The sequence below is a fragment of the Acomys minous genome (genome assembly GCF_964271855.1).
Source record: "Acomys minous genome assembly, chromosome: 9".
NCBI classification, from domain to species: Eukaryota; Metazoa; Chordata; class Mammalia; order Rodentia; family Muridae; genus Acomys; species Acomys minous.
The window spans coordinates 71,405,901-71,418,145 of record NC_140490.1 but is presented as its reverse complement, the minus strand read 5'-3'; the positions used below and the strand labels follow the sequence as shown (position 1 = coordinate 71,418,145).

General features: G+C 45.2%; 1 protein-coding gene across 7 annotated transcripts in view; it reads left to right on the top strand.

The window, feature by feature from the left end:
* Positions 1-12,245, top strand: part of ELMO1 (engulfment and cell motility 1) — a 531,552-nt gene that overhangs the window by 207,842 nt on the left and 311,465 nt on the right. For 6 of the 7 annotated variants that reach the window (XM_084795120.1, XM_084795122.1, XM_084795119.1 and 3 more), the window contains 4 exons: positions 1,981-2,025; positions 3,487-3,537; positions 4,697-4,819; positions 6,763-6,894. In XM_084795120.1, coding sequence (XP_084651246.1) covers positions 1,981-2,025; positions 3,487-3,537; positions 4,697-4,819; positions 6,763-6,894 — 351 coding nt within the window. The remainder of the gene's footprint in view (positions 1-1,980; positions 2,026-3,486; positions 3,538-4,696; positions 4,820-6,762; positions 6,895-12,245) is intronic. The other variant, XM_084795124.1, reaches the window with a different exon arrangement.

Sequence of the window (12,245 nt, the reverse complement as noted above, 5' to 3'; positions counted from 1 at the left end):
ATGTTGACTCTATTAACCATCGAATTTAAGATTTGCTCATCAGAACAGCGGTAGCATTATAGTTTTTGAATTAAAACTATCTGAGTGAGTTAGGAGATGCTCAAGATTCAAGTTTATGATGACCTGTTTTGGCATGCTCAGAGGAGGCCTGTGGTATATGAATCACACTAACTGCTTACTTGGATTTCTGTAGATTGTATCACAGATGAGGGTGTACACCTTTATCTGGACTTGAGCTTAGCTGTAAAATAGCATTTGTGCTGGTCTGTATTTGCTATTGGAATTTTTACTAGCACAATTTTCATTTTAAATGAAAGCATATTATTTCTATTTTACAAATGAGGAAACTGTGGCTCCACGGGAGTAAAGAACCTGGCCAGGTCACCAAATGGTGACAGCTAGAGCCGGTCTCCCACACTACATTTCCCAGAAGTCACTGGGAGATGAGGTCCACTTTCTCACTCCAATTAGATTGAAATATTACCTAAGTATTTGTACCTTGAATTTTATAGAGTACCCTCTTTTTAAAAATTGATGATTAAGTCTGAGACATTGGATCAATTCTCCTACTATTGAATAATTTGCCTTCTCCTCTTTCCTGCTCTGGGCCAGACATGCTCATAGCACTCCACTGTCAGGATTTTATTATTTATCTAAGTATATGAAATGACTTTGCAGTGACTGAGCTTTAGTGTCCCCCTTGGAGTAGTGGTTGTGCTGTCCCTCCCCTTGGGGTGTCCTTTTCCTGCTGCACAGATGACAGCAGTATGTGTTTTGATTTTGTGGAGAAGACACTGATGCTCGGTGGGCAGATGGGTCTTTTCCTTTGCTACTGTTTTAAGGGAAGATGTGTTGAGAAGATGTCTTCCAATTTTCTCTACAAATACTTAATGGTTTTTAAGCATTATTTGAAAGTGACTTTTAGTTAACAAACTCAGAAAAGACAAATTTCAAATGAAGAAGGTTGAAAGGCTCTTTTTTTGGGTTTCCAGGTAGAGCCCTGCAGTCCTTGCTGCTCAGACACCTTCACGGCTCTGTTCTTCCTTTATTCTATGTACATTTCTTCCTCGTGCATTTTCCCACAAAGTGAGCCATACCATGTGAATTAATTTTATTTACCTATTCTATTCTAAACCTCTTCTAAAAACCAACAAAGATACATGGCCAAGTGCTAATGTTTGTACACCAGTACTCCATGTTTGTGCTATTGAAGGCTAAGCTCCCTGTGAACTCTCATGGGTGTCCAAATAATTCACTAATATTAGGCATATATCCATAAGGAGGACAAAGATTCATTTGTTTTCTCTCTAATCTAGCTCCTCTTCTTAAGGAGAATTTTATAAAATACATTTGATCTTTTTATCAAACTCTTTTTGTCTGCTCTGTGCTAGACATTATCCCTCGGGCTTGGAAGGCAAAGGATGTGGCGTCCTCTGTGTCTTGAGGAGCCCGATCAGAAAATACTATAAACAAATAATTAATAGTTATTAGTTGATGACATTGTCGTGTTTCTTTTCACTCACCTTTCAATTGTATAGATCAGTGAACTGCATTTTCTTTTCCTGTTTTTGTTGCTCTGGTTATCGAACAGCACTTTGAAAATAATTTTATAAGGTTTAAAAAATAGTGAAAAGAGCTGTGTTATCCTTTGGCCCTTCTGTTTGTTATCTGGCCCAAGAGAAGAAATATGAAACAGAAGAAGCCAGTAACGGCCCACCTGCTTTTTCCGGTGTGAAGGGGCTGGTGGTCTGGCTTGTCATTTGGAGGTGTCCTTGGCCAGCACTCTTGGCTTTAAGAGCTCAGAAGAGGACCTCATCCTGGATTTGGACTTTAATGCCCCTGTGCCACTTAGGGCCTCCTGACAGAATATCCACCCTTCTAGTGCAGAGGGTCTGCCCGTGTCTAACAGAGCGCTCTGAATTTCCGTCCCCTCTTCTCTCCTGCTCGCTCTCCTTTCTGTGGTGGCGATGGCGCTGTTAGGCTGATGTAGAGAGCAATGTTGACATCCTTGATTGTCCTCTCACTGTAAGTCATCTGCGTTTCCTTTGTCAGCCGAGACACATGGGCCCCGCCCTCCCATCCCGCTCCCGCCTCCTTGCCTGTTTGCCCCGTTTTAGCTTCTCTCCCCATGCTCTTGATTCGCCCAGCTTTCTGCAAGTTTTCTTTAATCTCAGTAGAATTTATAGTTTTGCTTTGTAGCAGTAGTTTAGTGCCTTCTCTCTTAGTGAGAACTGCAATGCCAGAAATACTCCCCAGCAACCACAATAAAGAGAATATTTTGGTGTCTTCCTGTATATAAGCAGTATTTTCATATCAAGGCGGTGCTGACTAGTTTTCCCTTAGCACCTGCTGGTCGGTACTCAGAAGGACCGTCTGTGAGTCAGCCCTCTTCCAGTTTTCTTCCTGTGTCTGTGATGAGCACCATCACCAAAAGCATCTTGGGGAGGAAAGGGTTTATTCCTGTTTATAAGTTACAGTCCACTGTTGAGGGAAACCAGGGCGGGAACCATGGGGAAGTTCTCCTCGCTGGCTTGCTCCCAAGCTCCTCAGCAGCTAGTGCCCAGCGCCTCCTACCTTCCTCAGATAGCAATCAAGAAAATGCGCCCCACCCCCCACACATGCCCAAAGGTAAATCTGATTGCAGCAGTTATTCAGCTAGGGTACCCTTTTCCTAGGTGTGCCACAACTGAGCATTTAACCAAACCATCCCCCAATCCTCCGTACCAGTGGAGATGCCACAGCATGAAGTACAGACAAGAGGCCGGGCCAAGCTAAGGGGGTGTCAACTCCAGGGCCTCAGCTGCCTTCAATAATCCTGACTCAGCCAGGGCGTGGTGGCGCACGCCTTTGATCCCAGCGCTCGGGAGGCAGAAGCAGGCGGATCGCTGTGAGCTCGAGGCCAGTCTACAAAGCCAGTCCAGGACAGCCAGGACTACAAGAGGAATTCTGTCTCGAAAAACCAAATAGATAGATAGATAGATGGATAGACAGACAGACAGACAGACAGATAATCCTGACTCAGCTCACGTGCATAGACAGCCTCCCTGGAGTCTAGGGCCCGTCTCCTCATTCTTATTTTGCACAGAGTAAGTGAACTGGCTTTTAGCCCACTAAACATTTGACTCCGCCCCCCCCTTTTTGTTGCTTTGTCTGCTTATTGTATGGTAGTCCCTTCATAAGTAAATGTATAAAGTTAGCAAAAGTGATGAGAAGAGATGTGGAAGACACAGAGACACAGGACCAGTTTGGGGTATTTGAGGTTTTAATTCCTTTCTAGAAAGAACAGAAATTAAAAGGAAAAAAAAATCTACTTTGCTTTTGGACCTGGATTTTTATAATCCAAGTGGAACGTACAAAAAAAATGATTTGAATTGGCTGTTTCCCAAGAAATACTGCTGATCTACAGTTAAGCCACACACCCCAGGATGGAGTCATTGCTGGCCATGTGCAACTGAAGCCTTTGGTGGGTGTGTTTTTCTTTCACAGGAGATGGCTAATATTTTGGCTCAGAAGCAGCTGCGCTACATCATTTTAACAGTGAGTACCTGTGCCGAAGCCACTATGTTGGGGAGAAATGGCCTAGTGTTGCGGTGGGTTGTTCTGTGATTCGACACTGGAGTGTGCTGAGTAGGCCTAGTCCGGGAGGGGAGGGTGTGTTTTGAGATTGGCACAAACAGTGCTCTGCTGCAGTGGCTGGCCCTGTGGCTGGAGGGCAGTCTCCACCTGCTGGAGGAAGTCAAGGAGAACATACCCAGCGCAATGCACTACAGGCACCTTGGCTTAGTTTTGCAGGCAAAGAAAATCAGGAACTTCTTGGCTCAAGGAAAAAAAAAATCCACGAATATGAGCTTGTCGTATTTTTGACGAGGAAGCTAGTTGGAAGGTTCTTAGAGAAGGACCTGAAACTTCAGCGGGAAAGAGGCTTGCAGCGTCACCTGGCGAATGTTTAGAGATGAACCAAACAGGATAGGTTCTTTACCACCTCCTTACCAGTCATGGGAAGCAAGCTAGTCTAATGCTTACCAAATCAGCAAACAACAACCCAGTCTGATGTTGTGATGTTGTTCAGCAAGACACACACACACACACACATACACACACTTTCACATGCACACACACATGCACATTCATATTTGACATATAAGTTTTACTGTTATTTAGGTATGGAGAAAAGAACAGGTCAAAAGGCCATTGCCGCTGGAAAGAAAGCTCATGACTTAAAATTCACCAAAAGGGTGCTGTGTCCTATGGGAAGGAGTGTGACACAGCATGGGAGCCACATAAGAAGGAGGACACAGGAAATAAGAGGGCCGTAGGAAGATGTGGGCCAGAGCCCTGCTATGGTTTCCTAGGGAACGGGTGCCTCAGAGAACACACTCCAGCAAGGTGGCTACTCTGGCTCAGGATTGGCTAGCTTCATGATTCCAGCGGGCTATGGTGATTATGGGTTGTGTCTAGTCTCGGGGTACATGGCTCTGGGTGTTTGAGACACAAGGACTGTAGCCATAGGGCACCTAGTTTGCATATGGAAGTAGTTCTCTTGTGTTGTCTGGGCCTGGGGCCTGGGTGTGGGTTCTTCAGGGTGAGGAAAGTCTGACATGTCAGGGCCTCAGATCATGCCGTGAGTTAACTTTGTGGTCTGAATCCTTTCTTTAATAACTTTTTAAAAAATGTGATTTGTCAACCATGTCTCTAGCACGTCATCCGAGCACAGCGGGCCATCAACAACGAGATGGCACACCAGCTGTATGTTCTGCAAGTGCTGACCTTTAACCTTCTGGAAGACAGGATGATGACCAAGATGGACCCCCAGGACCAGGTGGGTGGATGATCCCCACAAATGTCAGCAGAGACAGACAGTGTCGTCAAATGTCTGTCCTTGAACTACCCTGAAATTAGGATCTTTATAGGATCTAATAATTGTCATCTCAGAACTTGGGTAAGTGGCTTTAAAGTTCTGGTGAGCCCAGAATCAGAGAACAAGATGAGCGAGTTCTCCCAGGAGGCCCCAAACGCATCCATATTTTTCCTTTATAGTTAAGAGCTTGAGGCTAAATCCCCTGGGCTCTCAACCATAATACACTGAGCGGAGTCAAGTTCCCAGACAACCGTGGGCAAGGAAGGTTACCTGTGGCATCAGTTCCACAAGTGGGGCTTGGTTTCCATTCTCCAGCAACTGAGAGCAAAGACGGGACCTCTTTTCCCCAGTGAACCCTCACTTCTGGGCTGCTGTTTTAGTTGGCTAGATGCTTCCTCTAACTCCCTGCTGCCTCCCTCCCTGTTTAAAACATCCTATTTCCATCCAGAAGGCTTTGGGGGAGCCTTCCTGTCTGAGGGTAGAGTGAGAGGGAACAGCTGGGAGCCCAGCCTCCGCTGTGCACATTTTCAACTCAAACAGAGCCGCAGCTTTGGGAAGGAAAACATTCACTATTGGCACGTGATGGCCCGATGTGCTGCAGATGCTGCACTGCACATGTGGCGCGTGTGGCCGCGGCGGCGGCGGCGGCTCTCCATTCATGGCGAGAGGCCATGTGATTAACAGCGGTGGAGAAGCGTAAATGGCTGTGCCCTGTGTTTTGTTGCCAGGCCAAGTATGGTGGCCCCAGGGAGACAAGACAGTTATCTTGCCACTTGGATTAAGGGAGATGGGTGCTCCCAATACGGACTAACACTCTTTGTAAACTCTTGCTCTTGTTTACTAAAAAAACAAAAAGCACACGACATAATTTATCACTTTAACCATCAACTCCATTCACAGTGCTGTAAACCTCACTGCTTTCATCCCCAGGCCTCTCTCTGAATTTCTGTGCCCACTAAACCATATTTGCTTTCCTCCTCATTTCTCCCTTCCCTTCTGGCTCCTTCTACATCATCTCTCTGCTTTCTGCTTCTAGTAATTTGACTATTCTAGAAAGGCCCCTTAAGTAGGAGGGGGGGGGGAAGTATTTGTCACTTTGTATCTGGCCTATTCTACTCAGCACATTTAATTTTTAATATTTTAGATTATAATATAATTAACTACATTATTACCCTCACATTAGCATGTCTACTGGTGCCACTGTTGTCCCAGTGATCTTTAGGCAGCCATGTTTCTGACACTTCATATGTGCAGCTCCCCTGACATTCCTAGGAGACACAGTCTCGCTGCCTATTTGTAAGGTTCTTCCTAATGGTAACGTTGGAAACTGCTCCTATCTAAGGCTGTGCAATGATCCTGTCTGTCTGAGCCACACTCGCCCTTGGGCGAGTCAGTCATCCTCTCTGCCCTCGGGATCTCCCTTTTATTTTTGTCCTGTGCTAGTTTCCCTGAAGTCAAGCCCCGGTGGAGAGAGAGATCCTCTGTAGCTCAAACAGTCCTCAAGAACCTTGTGTTCCTCTTAAGTGCTTCAAGCAGGACATCACACACACACACACACACACACACACACACACACACACACACACACACACACTCGCCGACTTAGCCTCCGCTAATCACAGCCCTTCCACTGTATTGGGGCTTCATACATTACCGCCCTGGCTAATGCTTATCGGTCCTCCTGTGACTTGGCTGAAGGATGACTTTAGATCACTGCCAAGCCTAAGCAGCAGAGAGAGGAGTCGACTGAGTTCTGACTTAGGACATGGCTTCTCTTTTCTCTCTTCTGCCTCGCCTGAATGCGGTGATTCATGTAGACTCCGGGGAGTGGGGGAGTCTTATGTCACATCGCACAGTGTGAATGCAGCTTTTTTTCCCCCTCTTTGCCTTTTTTCTTCCTTCAGGCTCAAAGAGACATCATATTTGAACTTCGAAGAATCGCCTTTGATGCGGAGTCAGAACCTAGCAACAGCAGTGGCAGCATGGAGAAGCGCAAGTCCATGTACACGCGGGATTATAAGAAACTTGGCTTCATTGTAAGTCCTCCCTCCCCAGTGAGCGCCTCTCCTCCTGCCCGCCCCGTCTGACCTCAGTCGCATCGAACGTGTGGTCCTCTTGTGCTTTACAGAATAGTTTCCACATTTCCAGATGTTGAGCTGGTTTAAGTAGGATCACATGAAAAGCTCTTCTGGCTGCGGCGAAATGGAATAAGTTGCACAAGTGTGACTAATACTTTGCTTGTTTATCCAGTTCTGATTAAGTGTAGTGGAAAGTAGTTAGCCTGGAATGGACCGAGCCTCCCTGAGCCTCCTTCGAGAGGCTCTGTGGCTCCTGAGGAGAATGAATGATGACAGTTCTAGGAGGCATCTTATTATTGGGCTTGTGACTGGATTACTCACACGTGTTGATTTCATATATGTAAAGAAAGCTGGAGGTCTCCTGGAATTGAGTCATGATGAGATTTATATATAGTGTGTGTTTTCAAAAAAAAAAAGCCTTATTTAGCAACAAATGTGAATGGGTTGTTTCTTACACACACACACACACACACACACACACACACACACAGAGAGAGAGAGAGAGAGAGAGAGAGAGAGAGAGAGAGAGAGACAGACAGACAGACAGACAGACAGACAGACAGACAGACAGACTTACTTGACAAATCAGAGCACAACCTGTCCTGGATCTAATGTGCTGTAATGTTTGTTGCCTGTATTCTGCTCTTACTCATGGCATCACCAGTTTGGGAGCTACCTTTAGCTAACTTGAAATTTTGCAGTTGTAAAATTAGGTTCCCATTTTAACCCCATCATAAGCGACACAAATAAGATTTTTGGCTTTAGTGGCTAGAAATTGCCAGAAAACAGCTTTCCCTTGGTACTGGTGGGGGATCATCTCAAGTAGGGTTTTGATTGTGCCAAATTGCTTTCAGTAAGTATGCAGTAGTTAGCTTTTTATCTTGAATGAGCCAAAGTGACCAGTTTTCAACTTTTTAATAATGTCTCTTTAATTTAAAAAGGTCCAAGTTCTTGATTTTTATAGTGTTACTGTCTTTCCGAATAAGAGTATTTATTGATACCGTGTTCAGCTTTGCAACATGCTTAACAGCATTTTCTGGAAGTGTTCGTTCCCCCATCTCGTCTTTGGTCTTGACAGATGAATTGAGCTGACTGACTGGTGAGACTTTGCTGTGTCTTGGTATCTATAACGTCACCTCCCTCACCTTGTGTCGGTCCTTTCTGCGAGATGGAAGGTGGACAGCATCCGCCTCCCATTTCACCTCCACTGCTTCCGAGCTTTCCTTCTGTGTTGAGAGAGTAAGGCAGATATCTAGTTTGCTTGGAAGTGATGTGGGGTCATGTGGTCCTTTTTTTACCCACAAGTCATCAAAATTGCCATGTGGAACCCAGCCTGGCACTATTCGGCATTGATTTCTCTTGAATGAGGTACAGAGTATGAACTAAGCACTTGCTCTGTGTACTGTTGATCTGCCCAAGGCCTTGGCAGACCCAAAATGCAGCATGGAGGCCAGAGGAAAGAGGAAAGTGAGGATGCTGGGTTTCTCTGAAAGTGGGGGATGGGAGACATGAGGAATCATCCTTAGTGTTTCCAGCCCATTTGCTTACATCATGAGCCAAGGATGTGTGATCGATCGTCCTCAGTGTTTGTGTAATCTGTCCTAGCATTATTGGTAAATCCTGACTCACTTCCGACTTCAGGCATAGGAGGCTCTTGACCTGTCTTACAGAGTTCTGTTTCCCAAATATGTGATGAGCAAGATTGGATAGAGCTTTTTCACTGAAGGTCAATTTTACATTATTCTAAGGACTTTCAAATTTATATGGCATTTTCTCTGAGGACTCAAAAGTTACTTTAAGGGGACGCAGGAGGGATGGGGAACGTTCACTGGAGAACAGCCCAAGGGAACACTGGTGTCCTCGATTTTGTTCCACAGTTCTTTAATTTTCATTTTAAAAACTCCCCTAGCAGCTTCTCCCCGGGCCTCAGCCATAGTCTTGCATCAGAGAATTGAAAAATTGGAAAGACTGTTGAGTAATGATCTATGCTGAAAATGAGCCAGCAATCTTGACAAGATGATGTTTCATAGAGCACCAGGCCCAGCTGTGGACACACAGGCTCCTTCTGCCACCTAGTGGGCGTTCTGCAGAAGCGCTTCAGACCTGTGCGCCATTCTTCTGCCACCTAGTGGGCGTTCTGCAGAAGCGCCTCAGACCCGTGTTCTATTCTTTCTCTGCTTCCCAAACAGACCCGTCAAACTCGAAAGTTGAGTGAGAGGTTTGGATAGTATTTGGATCTCTTTGAGTAAAAATTGAATTTATAAAAGGAATTTAATTTCTCACTTTGTTTCTCCCAAGTGGACATCCCAGGAATCAATAAGTTGATAGGTTCTTAGAGCCATTATTTCAGGTGTTTTCCTGCATCTGAGCCATGGGCTGCGATGCCTGTCTTTGAACATGTGTGTGATGGAGCCACTTAACTGCAAACTGGGCACAACTTCTTGTTTCAAGGTTACTCAGAGCTCTGACAAGACTGTCTATTGCTCCAACAGAGAGCTTAGCGATGCTAAAGCCCTCTTTATTATGGGAAGCACATCTCTTGGAAACTAGTCAGGGGTTTGAGTTTTCCCAGTGTATTAATCAAGGGAACAGTATAGGCTGTGTGTGTGTGTGTGTGTGTGTGTGTGTGTGTGTGTAAATTTATTGCCAGCTTTAAAACTATAGCCAAGTCATACTAAGAAGCTGAGAGACTGACAGTTTACTTGGTCCTAGAGGCTAGTGTCTTAACAGTCTGATAGTGCAGTTGTCTTTCACTGGAGCGGTGATAGCCAACAGCCACTAATTTTACAGGGTGATGTACCAGTCTAGCCCCAGAAGACTGGCAGGATCCGGGAGAGCCCGCTGGCCCCACATCCTGGTTCTGTGGTCAGCCAAGCAACCAGCAGAAAAGTACCTGGGCAAATCAGCCCCACCACAGGGAGGAGGCAGCCCAGCCAAAGGCTCAGCCTTTTCATCTGGGCCCCCACCAGACAGTGCTGCTCACAGGGAGGGCGCATTGTCCCCACAACAGGCAAGGACACCAGGACAGGTATGCCAGTGGTTCTCACGTGTGGCAAGTTGACATTAAAACCAACAGTGATAACAGGATAGAAGGAGCTGCTGCTCCAACAAGGCCGAAAGGACAGTTTTTTTTTAAAGGATGACAGTTTGATGGAAGAAGTAGACAGACTTCTGACTCCTTAGCCCAACACCCCAAAGGAAAGGGTTTTCCTAATAAAGTAACCCCGGAACACACGCACACATACAAACACACACATACACACACACACACACATGCATATATGTGCGCACATGCATGGATAAACACACACACACACACACACACACACACACACACACACTAACACAAGGTCTCACTATATAGTCTCAAGTTCCAGGATCTTGATTTAAAGTTCCTCCATGGCCTGCGTGGTTTGTGCTGCAGTGAAGGAGCCAGCTGGCCATCTGTAGAACGCCCAGCTGGGCGCAAGCTGCCCCTCACTGCCAGCAAGGACGGTGGGAAGCAGTTTAATACATGGTGATGGTGGTGCCCTGAGCCAGGGCTGTGCCCGTTCGTTTCTGTCTTGATGTTGAAGCTGTGGGTTTGTGAACTGAGAATTTGCTGCGCTCAGTCCTTAGGGTAAGCGTTGGTAGCTGCCCTTAGTGTTTCTTCCTGCTTCCTTCTCAGCCAGAGCAGATGATAAAATTGATTAAAACTTTTTTTTCTAGTGCCTCCCCCATTTCATTTACCTTGACTAAGGAACTAAACTAAATAATTGAAATTAAAAAAATCTGGTTTTCATCCTTTGTAATTTTCTTTTATGTGAGAAATTTTAGACATTTTCTTTAACTTTTTTTTCAGAATTATCATTTAACAAAAGAATAAAATAAGGTAGAAAAATAATAAGGGATAGGAAATAGATTTCTTCAGAATTAAGATCCATGTTTGGATTCAGGAGAATCTCGTCGTCTTAAGTGACAGGAGGCAAGTATGCAGTTACAAAAAATGATTACATGTAAGTCCAGGTGCAGTGCCTGCTGTCATCTTGATAAATCTTCCTGAGAGTAGATGGCAGGGAATGGCATGGACTCTGCTCATTTGTACTTCCTCACTTGGCATCCCCACACTACAGAAGGCTGCGTTACTGCTTTTTAAAATGCCTTTCGATATAACTGTTACAGGAATGCTACGTCAAGATTACACATGGGGTCTGCATTCAGGCTGCTCAGACTGTTTCTCACTCTCCCACTTAGATGGAGTGACTAGTGCAAACCGGTTCCCCTTTCTCTCTTTAGGTCTTCCGATAGGGTACTTCGGTAGAGCTCAATGGTAGAGCATTTTTGATCAGAGTGTTTAAATGCCTTGGCCTCAATCCCCCCAATCTTCCAATTAGTAAATACATAAATAAAAATAAGGAGGGCATAATGACTGTCTCTATCAATAAATTATATATACTGAGTTATCAGATACTTAGTGAACTGTTCAGAGCGATGAGTTGTCATGGAAACAGTGTGTGCACCTAGATGTTTTTATTATGAGGTCTTGAAAGCTACTAATGCTGCTGTAGAAATGGTGCCCAGTGACTCGTGATACTGTGAAATATGGTGGCAGGAAAGTGTGCCAACCGTAGGTGGGTCCTGGGGTTAGGGAGAGAGTGCACTATGCCGTTGGTAAACTGTTGGTCTGCTGTACGGCTTGGAGAGTGAGGGAAAGATTATAAAGGTTTTTAAATTAAAAAGGGGGTTGAAATACATAGTCAATCATTGTTACTCATGGATTCCATGCGTGAACAATTCTGTTTGTCCAAACTTACTTGTAACTGCAACATGAACATTCAAGGTACCTTTCAGTGTCATAGCTGGACGTACACAAATGCCACCAAGCCACTTAACTCATGTCTTGATAGAACATGGCCGGCACGGAACAGACTTCTGTGTTAGCCCTCACTCTGCAGGCTGGCTTTCTGCAGCTGATCTCAGCTTGCACGCTCTCAGTTCCGTCTTTAGTGTGTCTGTTTGAAATGGCACAATACTGAAGTTTTGCCTGGGGTTCCTCAGTAGGAGGAGGCTGTGATGTGTCATAGGAAGAAAATGCAGGATGTGTGTTTGAGGCAAGGTTCATGTATGGATTTCAATGCACTTGGCTACATGCTGAATGAAACAAATGAACCATAGGGTGTCTTTAAATAGAAATGCACTTAAGCTTGGCCATATAGGACTGTGTAGTCGTAACAGTAACAAGAATTTGTGGCCAGACACTCCTGTGCTGCCCCCAGGGAGCCATGCAGGTGTGAATTTTGAGAATTTAGAGAAGGTGAGATTGCTTAGTG